Here is a 14,849-nt window from a genome sequence, read left to right on the forward strand (position 1 = left end):
ATGTGTCTAGAGAGCACTTATTATTAAAGTCAGATTTACACTATTGAGGAAGTTTACATCTCGAAGGTTATAAAGTATGGAGGGGTAAGATTTCTTCATGATTGACAAATTTGGTTAGAATCAAAAATTCCGGGCCATATAATAAAATCCATGAAATATACGTCAGTACTTTCTCTTCAACATGCAGAACCAATTTCAACCACATGCAACTCATGATTACACAAGGTTAGAACATGACATAAAACATGGTCGGCTTTTGTTTGTCTCTGGTTTCTTTGATGTGCAATATTACTGTTATTTTGACATTTGGTGGACACATGAAACAGCAGCAGCGTATTCTGCAGCGGTTGCAGAGATCAGACGTTCACCGCGGATAGTGCAGTGGAGTGGCCTGTTTTTTCTTAATCAGATGAGCGCTCTTTTCCTCCAGATTGATGGTCCTCATTGTCTTCAAACTCTAGAGATCTTAAAATACCATTAAATTAAATTTGCAGCTATTTGGTGAAGCCGAGACTGTTCAGCTCAGTGAATGGGCAACAGGAGAGAAATTACTTGACAACAATGAAGACTGATATTCTTTGTAATAGCGAAACAATTTTTTTTGTCAGATATCTTTCCTCTACGAAAATCCTTGTCTGTGCTGCATTTTCTATAACAAAGCTGTTTAGATCCCCTCTGCTGATAAACTGGACTTAACATTTCCATAAGTTTTAATGTTGTAATAATGTAATTTCATAATAGCATCATCATGACATTCATACCAGCTAAATAAGATTTAGCTTGTGTCTCAAATTGTATTGGTAGCAAACTTAATGCATTACTACATGATATAATGTAATTGTCTGACTTCAAATTATTTTCTATCCAAAAAAGTCCTGGGTTGTGTATGTAGTCCCATATGATGCAGAGATAAATGACGTTACTAACAATGTATTATAATATGCGGGTGATCTTATGATATCAGCTTCAGTTTATCTTACACAATATTTCTGTTGATCTTGACCTTGACAGTTGATCATCATCTACGCTAGAGAAACCCTCCTAAGTAATAAGATCGGTGAAATCATTCAATGTGTTGTTTAGTTATTTTGCTCAGACCCAGACAGCGGTGAAGAACAATACCCAGCTTGGACGAATAAGCAAACTGCTGCCTCCTCTGCGTCTTCTCTGAACGTCTGCAGCCTTTCATTGTCCATAATTTCTGGGATACTGTTCCTCTGACATGATTCACTTACAGTCTCTGGTCAGACCTCACAGCAGCAGTTTGGGCCGACTCAGCACGATGAATTAACAGTGGAGGACATCACTGAGACAAAGCTCTCTGACTCACCTTTCAGCCAAGTAAACCAGTGATTACACCACTTTAATGCAATCTCTCTTAAGTTGTAGTCTGTGCCTTGGCCACAAGCCATCCACTTAGCAATATTTGATTGTCCGTTAGAGTGAGTTAACGATCTGGGTACGTTTCTCAGGCTAGCCATTTGCTCAAGAGTTTCGCACACCTGACATGAGGACTGTTGGCCAACTCAGAATTACCGAAACAAATCGGTATGTTGAAACGAAGCCTGACTTGAAATCCCACAGACAGCAGTTCAGAACTTGTAGAGACAGACTGATTCAACCATTACTACTTCTATCCACCCTCTATCCATTTATGAGATATACTGCTTATTCTTTGAGGGTCATGGGGGACTGTTACCATCCCTACAACCAGACAAATTGAGGCTCTACCTCTAAACATCATGGTTGTGGGATTGTTCATTGATGAGGAATAACCCTCCAGACATGATTCAATGAAGGTGCTGAAAACTTCATAAACCCATATAACGCCCAGATATTACTGTTGAAAAAAATAGTGAATGAGGCCAGACTCATCTTGAATTCCACGGTTGAGATAAGCACAAGCAATTCCAGTTTACAATCATGCTGTCAACATCTGACATATCACTGCATCAGATCGCATCCATATTCTGCAGCTCATTCGCCCAATTACAGACGCAGTTAACGCGGGGAGAGATACACACTTTATGTAAAACAGTCACGTGATCAACTACAAGAATTCAGGAGCGCCCATTCATGAACTAATCACTTTGCTTGGAAACCAGTCTCCAGGGTCCTTATGTAATGAGCTTAACTTAATGATCTTAGCCATAAAACTGTTGACTGGTTACACATCGCAATGAGGCCAGTTCTAATGTTACGATGGAATAACAATTTGCCAGTCGGTAATAAGAGTATGTAGTTGTGTGAGGCTGATCTTTGTCGCAAAAAACAATAAAATACAAAACTGATTGTGATTGATAGACAGCTGAAACATCCAGCTTCTGCTACTTCACCACACCTACTGTACTGGATAGAGGAACCCTTTAAATTAGCTAAATTTACTTTGATACAATTAATAGTGTTACATAACGTCCAGTTTGAAGTATAACACCCTTGGAACCTGGCGAGTTGTGTTGATAACAGGGGAATTTAACTACTATGATAGGGCTTTGTGTGCATATCAGATGACAAAGGTTAAAAATCACCGATCTGTCAAACAATATAATAAATTGTTCTAAAAATGATGTTCAAAACACAAAAATCAAGGGACGTGGACTAAAGCCTGATTTTACAAATCCAAAGGAAAAGACTACAAAAAAAAATGAAATTATCTAAATGAAATTCCAAATGTTTGATGTTTCAGTGAGATAATGTTTGATACAACTGTCTGTTTATCTTTGCAACTAAAAAAACACAAAGCCCTGCTGCCAATTGAAGATGCTGAGGGCAGTTTTGATGTCTCGGAGACAGCTTCTTATGACGGAAAGCTACACTGATGGCGTGACTTCTAGCCTGGGGGAGGGTCATCGCAGGAGGAGGAAGAGGGAGATATAGAAAGAGGAGGAGGATTGAGGGAGAGAATAAAGACAGCAGGAGCTGATCAAAACTGCTTTGTAGCCTGGTAAGTATTTCAGTGGTACTACTTCTAGATGTATGAAGTGCCTTAACCTCAATCAGACAAACATTTTTTTATATATATATCCACTACCAAAGGGCATGTGACAGGAGAACTGAGGAGAATCATTTACTTACCCATTACGTTCGAGTTCATAAAAGGTGTTGGAGACAATCCTTCATGGGACACTAATCGACTGTCACTCAAATGATCGCCGTAATGAGGGCTGTCTGCGAAACCCTGGGGGAAGAGATCAGAATATTAGCCACTTTATTGGGCAACTTCACTAATTGAGTGCTCTGACACACCACTAATTAGGAAGAGGAGAGCACAAATGGTCGCCTATGCCAATAAACTGTCCAATCTCTTGTGCATAATTGCTCAAAGAAATTAAAAGAAAAAAAAATCAAGATCTTTGTGTTTGTAACTGGTATTTAGATTGTTTAATTTTAAAGGACCTATATGATTGTCAGGTTTTTCCCTTTCCTTGAATGGCATGTAGGTTTCTGTGCATGTTAAAAGTTTGCTTAGGCTACATTCATGCTTCTATATTTTCTTTAAAAAAAATAAAGTCGTCTCTGTGGAGGAGGGCCGACGTCCTGTGCTCTGTTTTGCAGTCAAAAATAAAAGAATGAAAAAAACACTACAGATGAAATCATGGCTGAGAGAGCGTAATAAGCTTTTGTAGCACGAGCTGCAGGTGAGTTAGATAATTTATTGTTGCTTTTATTTTGCAACTGTACAAGTACTCAACATCCGGTCAGCTTTTTATCATTGGCTATTGTGGGTTTTTGGCAGAGACGATTATCGTAAATATCAAACATGTTTGATATTCACGAGATCTGGGAGGCTTCGACTGAAAGGCCAAAGTCTCTATCACAGGAAGTCCATCTGTCTCACAGACAACCCTCCTCATCAAGTGCCTGGAACACCTTGTATTCATCCCTGTTTTTTATCCACAGGGCATCTATGTCACGAGACAACATGTTTATCTATTTGTTAATTTGATCGTTTCCAGCTGATTAGGAGGCCTCTGGGTAAGAGGAATGACATCTCCCACACACTCTCTGACTGAGCACTCACATGTATGCGTTGCTTTACTGGTTGATGGTGGGAATACCTGATGCCTGGGGCTGGCACGATCTACATAAGGACAACAACCAATCACAGTTTCACACAACATTATCGGCTTACGTGCCAATGTACCATGCCAAATGTAGCTGCTGTATAGATGATTAAGTGTTTTCCAACAAGATGTCGGTTGATGCAAAGCTCACTTCATGGCTATTTTCTCTGTAAAAAATATTCCATAGCCAATAAGTAAATTTGTAAATTCAGCTCAAACAATGTCTATTTATGTGAACTCTATTTTCACAACTAGTCGTCCACAAATAAGTGCTGTTAACATTTTCAAATATGTCTTGATCCAAAAAAGAGCTGAACCTGAATCCTTTTTGTCTTTGTTAAAAAACATCTTTAAAACAAGCATCCAAACCAGTATTATTACTGTCAAGATTTCTTTTGGGTTCTACCATTTTATCTAATGATAACAGGTTTCTATGCCATCTCTTGCACATGGTTCATAAGACAACATCGTTTTGTAGAGGAGGAAGAAACAGAGAGATGCAATCCTGCATCATTCCCAGGTACCTGCAGCTTAAAAAAATTGCCTTTTTCTCCTGCAGCTTAACAGTGCCTTTTCATGACAGTTATCAGCTTCCAGGGCTTAGGTCTAAATATCGGTCACAGTATGGTTTTTGAAAACTCTGGGTCCCATGTAATAAAAGATATTCCGTTACAGTGCTAATCCCAAGCCCTGTGAAAATCCTACTGTGCTCCAGTCAAATACATCTCCCCAAACTACATTAACTCCCACCAGAGAGACCAAGCAGCAGTGGGCTTGCATTTCTATAAAGCTATTTTCTCCAACTCATACCCTTTGCATTCAACATACAGTAAAAAAAAAAGTAAATCTTATTATCCCTCTTTTTTTTCGTGAGTGGATGGTGATGGAGTAATTTCAAAGGCAGTGGAGTGCTGTGCTGTGTCGAGGGAATCCTCAGAGATTCCCTATTGTGCTCCTGCCAGGCCGCACACACTGTTAATCACACCATGAACAGACTCAATAACAACAACGGCCCCGTGAGAAGCACTACCACATACTCACACACACACAGACTTATACATACACACCTAACCTACGCAAGCAAAAGACATTTCCTCTGTTCTACATTGAAACGAGGAAAGTGCGTCACACTGAAACCATCAAAGAATAGTTAAAAGTTCTGGTAAACACATATATTTTGGCAATGGTTATATAAAAAGGGTTGATACCCTCTTATATGGTCCATTAAATATGATGAATATGTTAGATTAGCTAAGCATAAAGCATCAAAGCAGAAGGAGACAATTGTCCTTATTCTGCCCAAAGATAAAAAACACAGATAAGCTCAGTTTAAGTTACCATCAAGTCACAGTCAGGGTGAAACGAAAAACATATGTAGTTGTTAAGTGTCGTGACTGACAAGCATCTATAGAGACTATCAAGAAAACAAAAGGAGATGCTGAATGTTGCGCTTTTCAAGATAAATTTTCTTGAGATATAAAAAAAACACACGGAGGGACACTGAAAGAAAGGGCACTGTTGTCAATTACTTTTATAGTAGGGAGGAAATCCAGTCTTTGTAAAACCAGCTGTGAGAAGCATCATCGTCCCTACCGCCCGATATCAGCAAAATCATCCCAGCCATCACATTAGAGAGGTTAGTGTGATATGTGTTCAATAATTTAGTATGGCCCACAGAGGATGTTATAAAAATTGAAATGGCCTTTGAGAGGAAAAAGGATCCCCAACGCTGCTTCAGAAGTAGCTGTTTGAGCTAACTTAATGTGTCCTAATATTTAGAGGAAAGAAATGAGAGTGGTGTTGATATCATCATCTAAGTCTGTGCCATAAAAAACAATAAAAGTATTTCCCAAAATTATCAAGGAATTGTTATTGCAATAAATCTTAGAAAGCACCTGGGTAAACAACACTTCGAGCTTTCTTCAATTGTTATAATTACGGCTAACAGGGCAGGTTAGCAGAGTAAGAAAAAGTGCAAGGGGGTAATGGTCAATCCAGGTTCACAGTTCATGTTTGTGTGTCAATGTAACCACACTGTGTTTGCTCCTCCTGGAACATAAGATCATCAATCACAGATCCCTCATCATTCCCAAACCCTGGTGGCCTACATCTCTGTGAGACACTAACACACGCTGTCATTGCTGCCACGGGGCGACATTAGTACTACTGGCTAGAAAACTGTCAAATCACCCCTGGCAGCATGCAGGCCGGAGCTCACGCCCTGTCCCCCAATCCCTCGCCACAGTGTTTAAAAGTCATCTCTTCCACACTCCATGCTGCATCCCAGGTGAACCTGTGGCTGCATGTGGCAGCTTGGAAAGCTATGATATGCTCATGATGGATGTGTGTGAGGTCGAGTATCAAGCCGGGGCAGGGCACTGGGGAAGTGGGGGTTGCAGTGTGGTGACGGTGGGCACAGCCCTGACTGTCAGACCGCCAGCCTACAGCCACAGCTGCCCAGGATACAGCGGCTGGCTGGGAGCCAAGGTCAGCACGGCAGAGCTCAGGACTGTTCACAGTCGACTGCTCACACACTCGTAGTGGAGCAGTTCAAACAAGCTCAGGGACAAGACTGAATTCCCCCTGTAACAGACTGAGAGATGAAGCACTTTCTTCCAAGGACCTTGGACAAATACAGGGAATACGGCACAAACCCAGACATTTCAGAAAGTAGCTCTCTTTTTTCAATCAGAACATTCTTGTTCAACAAAAAAAGAAAGAAATTAAACTAGTCACTTTTAAAAACATTTTTTTTGCCATGGGCAAAGTTATGAAGCTTTAACACACTGGAATCTATTCAACAGTGCAAGATTGTTGCGAGAAATTCTGGGAGGTTAAAAAAAGTTATTTTCGGTCTTGTCAACACAGTAGGCGTCTTAAAATCCTAGGAACGCACATATCCAAGAAGAGCTGTTGCCAGACCAACTGGACTTAGATTTAGAGAGGGATAGGAATCCAGAACTAGTTCCATTTGACAACTGGTTCCCAATGGTCAGCTCAAAGGAACTTGTGTGTTTTTGAGACAGTCAGGCAGCACTACACACAAGTTTCAAGGTAATTCTCTTAGGCCCATGTCAATGTAACGACTTCAATAAGAGGACAAAGTGGAACTAACTAACTATGTGTCTAGTTGCGAAGAGAGAGAGAAGGAATTCTACGTCAGTAATCAGATAAACTTGCTCCAGGGCTCGACGCTTCTTTACCAAAGAACACATATTCTAAGTTAAACATTTGGGTTTAATAAAAGGATACATTGAGCCATTTTTCATCACGTAATTCTGCTATTAGATAATTATTTTATTTTTCACTCTTTTTAATTTGCCACAGATTTGTCTTCATCCCTAATGACCCTAATTACTTTTTACTCACTCACTGATGAATGACTGGAATACTTAATGATCATCAATGATTGATTGTCATCTATAACTGGAACATGCTAATTTCTCCGAATATCATTGTGCCAACATTCACATGGTTAAGTATATCAAAAAATGTAAATACATTTTGAAATCCTTTTACCGATTGTAGGCTACTGAGGTTCAAGAGAGATGTCACTCACTTCTCAGAGCAGAATAAATATATAATATATTAAAGGTTATATAAATCAAGTCTGTATCCATACGTGGCACGTCCACAGCTGTGTGTTAGTGTGGAGAGAGTGGCATGGGAGTGTTTGTGTGCACGCTTTATGGAGACGCAAACAGCTGTCTGCTGGCTGGTGCTGTGCCTTGCAATGTCAGAAACACTCATTTATATGCACCTGGAGCCAAGATATCTCAAGCGTCTCAGTCTTATAATTCAAATCAAGCTGCCTATGTTACCATAGCCTGTAGATGTTCATTCGGGAAGGGCACAGAGGAATAAACAAGGTAACTGCGCCCGAGTGGCTTTGACATTTAGCTGTGGTCTAATAGAAAGTGACAGGAGATTGACATTATATGAAATTCATACAGGGCATCAAGAACAACCAATGTGTGAGGGACAAACAAACAGGGGGGAGAGCTGTTCACACTTGCTCAAACAAACAGTGAGATCTTCTCACTTAAACTCAAACACAGAGGAGCAGCCTTTTTAAATTATCATTATACAAATAGATCACACTAGAAAATAACTATGACCAGGATAACTACCCCTAAAATCTGAATATTGAAATTACAATTCATGTCTAACTCAAATGTATATGTTTGTCAGTTTCAAGGCGACCAAAGACAAGTTTCTAATGAAATTCTTATTTTCTGTGATCTTTAACAAAATGCCATTTTACAGCCTGATGTATTGAACTAATTGCTCAGTTGCTGACCTTCCCTGCAGAGTGCACAATTAAGTGCAAGACAACAATTTTTTTGCTTCAAATATCAATTTGGACGTACAACAAAACAAAGAAGAATTGTACAATTCTAGCACAGGAAGTATGATTATTTTTTCAATATGGCTGTGTATAATTTGGTTGAGTTTGGTTCAAATTAAGAGTTGCTGCTTCAGGGCAGAGGGTCACATTTCCTCACATGCATCATAAATAGATAGTTGACACTTGCATATAAATACAATTAACCCTTGGGGAGATCAGGAGAGCTATTTGAACACAGAGCTTTCAGTCATCATATATTTCACTGCGGTTTCAAACAGGTTGAACATATTTTACAGAAGATGAGGCGGGCAGAGGAGCAAACCAAAGTCTTGGAGGTTTGGGAAAACACAAGTCAGTAAATCCCATCAAACGTCTTAAGAATCATGAATTGGCTGCACTGTCACTAAGGGCATGTCTCATCACTGTCAACCCTAAAACTACTCATGCTGCCTGCTCATCAGCAACCCTTCTAATTAGAGCTCAAACAATAAGTTGAATAAACTTTAAGAAAAATAACTCGCAACTATTTCCGGAACTAATAAGGGACAAAAATACCAAATATATTGGGGGTTTGGATTGTAAATTGTATAAAACAAGACATACAAAGATGTTGCGTGGGCTTTCTTATCACATTTTTTAAGATTTATAGAAATTAAAATAAACGCAGTTGATGTAGTTTCAAAATATCAAAAGTGTGCAGGGATGAAATTTGGGGTGTTTTCTATTATTTGTGCTTGTTATGGCACCAATCAAAAGATGATTTATCATGATTTCCTCAGTAGCAAAACAGGTGATCACATAAAAACTGCTGAAGAAAAATACCCTGGGACAATAAACATATTCACTCTTTTCAGTGATGTCCCTTGAGGTACATGGTTAGCACCATTAGCCTAAACTTAAGTTGAGATATTTTAACAAATATCTATAAAGAAACTGAATCTATCAATAATATCAGTTCAAGGTTAGTAGTTTTATTCTGCCACAAAATCAATTCCACATGCCATCAGTATAGTCACAGAGAAATATGTCTATAACAGGTCATACAACATGGCATTGTGATTGTACCAATTTGATGTAATGAGTGTTAAATGATGTGCTGTGGAGCATAAAGGCCATTCGGAGGCGGGGAGGTGAGGGTCATCTTACCCGGGAGGTCTCACAGGAAGGACTTGACTCGCCACCTGGGGCCCAGGATGCTTGGCTGGTCCGCTCATCCACACCTGTCAGAGCGAGAGATGCACAACTCAGTCAGCAAGACGAGATTACTCTTAGAGTTGAACGTCCAGGGAGCATATCTTCATTCTCTGTATCCCTCTCTCACTCACTCACTCACTCACTCACACAACTGAAGCACAAAAATAAACATCATCTCTGAGAGGTCGTCCGTTTAAGTCAGGTCAAAGCAATTTATATGCAATGCAGAAATATATTGTGCAAAAATAGATGTACAGCTAAAATAGGACAGTGGATAAAACCAACAGCCAAGAGGGGGGGAAAGGACATTAAATTAACAAATGAAAAACAAAACAGTATGAGTTGTAAGATAATAAGACAAAACTGCATAAATAAATCTCAACTACTGGTTTTAAACTGATTTAAAAGCCAGAGTGTAAAAATCGGTGTTGAGACAAGTGTTTTAAACAGATGCATAATAACCGGGATGTGATTTTTTAACTCCCCCATGTTTTTACTCTTTTAATGGTGTCATTTATTTAGCTTAACATGAATCATGAGCCAATATAAACATTTTTTTGTATACCTCATTGTAAACAAAACATGAACTTATGACTATGATTCGGCATTGATGTACACTGAAACTTAATAAAACTTGTTTTTAAGTTAAAGAAAATCTTTTTGCTTAAAAAGTCAATGAGACAGACAAATAAAATCAGTAAATCCAACCAAACTGCAAAGCTGGACCATCTGGCATATGTTGAAAAATATAATATCTGATCTTTGCAATCTAATTTAAGTGATATAGTCAGTGGAGAAAAATGTGATGCCTCAATTGTTCCTGCTGTTTGAGACAATATTGTGCAGCAGAAACAGCCAAAGTCCCCACAAACAAGACATAATTGTAGAGCGGGTGAAGCATCAACATTGTCCAAGTTATTGATTGTCCCTGTCGTAATTTCATCTGTCGCAGTAAAATGCAATACCATTTGTTCACTTTCAACTTCAAATAAAAAATATATGAGGTTGAAGGATATTGTGTATTCTCAGGAATATAATAATATGGCAAGACACAAACAAAATAATATTTTTAACCTTGTAATTTAACAAATAATTTTCAGTGAGCTGCCTCCGCGCAGCGAGGGCGGAATAAACAACTCTAATAAAAGCACAAGTCTGTAGTCATTAATCAAAACCACTGGACTCTGATTCAAAAAGTTCAAATATGGCTCATCACGTTGCTCTAGATAAAGACAATAGCAATTTATCAAAAACTTTTTGACTTATCTGGGTTTAATTAATCTCTACTTGTGGTTTTATTTTTTCAGCAGTGCTACAGAGACATGATGGAAGGGTGGTATGATAATGTATATGATCACTGTCACAGTTTGTACACATCATATATATTTAAATTCTGTGTTTTTATAAAATATTTATTTTCTACTGTCTTGCTGCCAATACATTCTTTCTCAGAAAATTCTGTCAAAAATCTAGTTATATACTTCACCAGGGAGTCTCTAACCAGACTTCATGCTCCAGTAAACAGAGATATAGATGATTTTATCAACATATTGTTTTGCTGTTAAAACACAGCACGATTATTTATCTTTCTTAAAAGCCTTTTCTGGAAAAAATATATTGTTAATTTGCCTCAAACTCGTCATTGAGGTGGTTTACCATGGTGTATCATTCCTACTCATTCATAACAGTGATACTTGTGTTCAGGGCACTCAGAAAGTGCATATACCTTCACAAAGGCCCAACAGTGACCTTAAGAAACCACATTCAAATTCCAGATATAAACGAAAATTATGGTAAAAATCCCTAATGTTGATAAAGTGGGGGGGAAACAGTACCCGCCCCCTGATCTGTATCTGCACCAAATGTTATAGATTCTTCCCTGACCCAGAACACATCCTCCAACAGAGTTTTGTGGTATTCTGTTTGGTAATTTTTGTGTAATCTTGCTTACAAACAAACAATGAATGGACAGGGGAAAATAAAGAACCTCCCTAGTGGAGGCAACAATAATTGAACTACCTCTGCAGTAACTACTGCCTGGGTTCCTAAAGGCACATGGGTTTACTTTGTGTGACAACACCAGTGTGACATATTGTAGCCCAACTGAGGCCTTTCACGCAGTGGATGTAACAATGGTCCGTGTTTGCTCTCCGGGCCACTGGCTGTCATCTCGTCTGATTACCATCTCTTACCAGCGCTCAAGGGTCCCCTCTCTTCTCCCTGCACAGACAGCCAGCACAATAAGATTACTCACTGACACAAGAAGCTAAAGTAAAAAAAAAAACACGAATTCACTGGCTGTAGCATAAAGATAATGAATCAGGAGACCCGAAGCTTTACTGTTCAATAGTCTGTCTGAAGTACACTATCACGCCCCCTTTTCACACAGTTTGTTCAAAGCTCCAATAATCAACATCATTGTATTTTTACAGTGATTCCAATATGTTTCAAGGGGCTGGCAGTGACACACACACATGAATCATAAACTGAATCAACTGAGGTTTTTGGCATCTTTCAGCTGCACATTTTAGTCACATATGACCAGCAGCAGCAGGCAGCTGGTTTCAGCTCTGCTAACTCAGCCCAATGCATGTAGACAATGCTCGAAATTTGTATGGTAATATTTGAGGATGTAGCTTGTGGTGCTGTTGAACTGTTAGAGAGGTGTTTCTACAGTTGACCTCAACATTTAAACCAGTGAGTATTAGAAACGCAATTCAGTTGTGGTTATTCCGGAACCTTTAGTAGGATATTCATTGGAAATATAGAAATGTAATATTATTGAAACATCTGATGGGTTTTATTCAATTAGATTTGTATAAGCAAAGATTGTCACTGTTAAATTCTCAATGTAAAAGCCTTCATTGAAAGATACACTAGCAGGAGTAGGTAGCTACATTGAGCAACTGTATTATCATCAAGCCCTGACACTAATTATGCTTCTCTTTGACACACGATAAAACCGATTGCTGAGTGGAACACATCTCCTTAAACAACACAATTAGCACAGGCATAAATCATAACCGTGATCTCTGCTGTGCAGTATTCTCCAAATAAAGTCTATTGCTATGGCAAATAATACAATATGTCAGGTAAATAATGTGAATGACTTAAAAATAAGATGAATAGTGTTATCAACTGATCAGTATGTACAGAGTTAACTCTTCTGTAAACCTATGGTGAGAATGTGAAGGGCTGACAGAGTAAGCACAGATGTTGGCGATCACAACTCTCTATTGAGTCATTCATAAAACAGCTACACCCTTCCCAAGCCCCCAGTTCATTCCAAAACACATCCAACAGGAAGACGGGGTTGTTGTTTTTTCAGTAGAGAAATTTCTATTTTCTGTTGTTCCTGTAAAAAGGCTGAAGCATTGTAAAGTGTCAGCTTAGCAAACAGAGGGTAATAATTTAAAAGTAGTGCTGCCTCACCCCTGTATCCACTGAATAAGCCAGGACACTCAGTCCCACACTGAGGAGAACATCTATTTTCTCCATTTAAAATGTTTTCACATGGAAGCTGAATGGTTTGGTCAAAGCAAACTCTGGTGAGTTTTCACATTTAGTGTGGTACAGCTCACTTATTAAGATTAAGATACATTTGGGCTTGTGAGTTAAATATTCATGTAGTAATCCTACTATTGTTTTAATGCTATACAAGACAATAACTTGTTCATCACACGCAGTCAACATACAGTCTAAGAATACTATTAATGCTCATCAGTTACTTCTTCATGATGTCTTTGTACCCACATCATTTTTGTTTTTCTTTGTCAATTAATTCATAAAATCTGCATCTGATTATGATTTGCCACAAAAATCCTCTGAGGATGTTTTATTCATTTGAAAGTTGAATTGTACAGACAGAAAAATTACAGACAAAACCAAATGAGCCCTGGATTAACAGAAATGTATCTTGAAATGAAGCTTTAAGGATATTAAAGTTCTCAAAATGCTGGATTCATTCTGAAAGAAAACATGTGATTCAAGCAATACAAAGCATAATATATTTACAATATGTAATTTAAACTCTTTCACCCTGGATATACAGCAAAGTAAAACAACAACTAACAAATACAAATTTGATAACCTTCCAACATAAACTCTCAAATATTATTTAATACCTTAGGACAAAAAGATCAGATTCATTTATGAACACCTGACAAAACTAAAAAATCCAAATCCTTCTGGTATCTTCTGGCTGAAAAGAAAAAAAGAGAAAAACGTCTGGTCCAGGCAGCATCTTGAATGAAATGAGAAATATCAGTCATTTAAAAACCAGTTAACCTGATTCCCAGCACAGATTCACTTATTATTTCCTATGACCCAGGATAAATGTATTCTCCCTATGTTCAAACATCCTTGCTGTATTCTGATTTATTCCTGAAAATACCTGGAACCTGGAAATCCTGGAAATTTGTAATTATTCAAGACCAGCTGCCTGAAGTAAATCATGTATTAAATGTACATGAATCTATAAATGTATTGGGTTCATGCCTCAGTATCTCACCAGTTTTAATGTATGATTTTTATCATGTTAATGTACACAAATCCAAACCACACGTTTTGGTGACTCACAGAGAGCTTCTGGCTCTATGTGGGGGAAAAAAGGTTTGTTGTATAAATTAACTGAGAGCAGCACAAATGGTGAAACCGAGAAAGCATCAACTGCATGTTTACAAATAAACACTGTGGAGAAAAAGATTTTCAACAGGGGTCAGAGAGGGTAAAATGGGGTTTTAGCCCAGATTCCGTTTCACTGTAAAAATTATATTAACCTGTCTTCAGAGTGAGAGAGTGAGAGAGAGGGAGAGAGAGGGCGAGAGAGAGAGAGAGAGAGAGAGAGAGAGAGAGAGAGAGAGAGAGAGAGAGCGAGAGAGAAAGTTGATATCGTTGAATATTGTCAAACTGTAAATTAAATCAGCTAGTGCCCTAAATAACACAGATTTGTTTTGTTTTTTTCATCAAGATCCATCAAATTATTCCCAAAAGAAAATTCCTTTATCAGCCTTTGTGTACGGATCTGCACAAGAGTTTGGTCTTTTTATTTTATTGGCCCATGTCCCATCCTTTCATCCAGTTTTGTGGAAATTCATCCAGTAGTTTTTGTGTAATCCTGTTGACAAACAAACAAACAAAACCATTGACAGAGGTGAAATCGTGACCTCCTTGTTGGAGGTTACATACAGGACTTTTTTTTTAAATAATTGTATTACCTCTGCCAAGGAGGTTGTGATTTCACC

At 38.4% G+C, this 14,849-nt stretch overlaps 1 protein-coding gene across 1 annotated transcript in view; it reads right to left on the reverse strand.

Annotated features, from left to right (window-relative positions):
* Nucleotides 1-14,849, reverse strand: part of tcf12 (transcription factor 12) — a 69,415-nt gene that overhangs the window by 50,053 nt on the left and 4,513 nt on the right. The window contains exons 4-5 of the mRNA XM_061068719.1: nucleotides 9,559-9,632; nucleotides 3,076-3,178 (exon numbers count right to left, since the gene is read on the reverse strand). Of these exons, the coding sequence (XP_060924702.1) occupies nucleotides 3,076-3,178; nucleotides 9,559-9,632 (177 nt within the window). The remainder of the gene's footprint in view (nucleotides 1-3,075; nucleotides 3,179-9,558; nucleotides 9,633-14,849) is intronic.

This window comes from Limanda limanda, chromosome 3 (genome assembly GCF_963576545.1).
Source record: "Limanda limanda chromosome 3, fLimLim1.1, whole genome shotgun sequence".
Classification (NCBI taxonomy): domain Eukaryota; kingdom Metazoa; phylum Chordata; class Actinopteri; order Pleuronectiformes; family Pleuronectidae; genus Limanda; species Limanda limanda.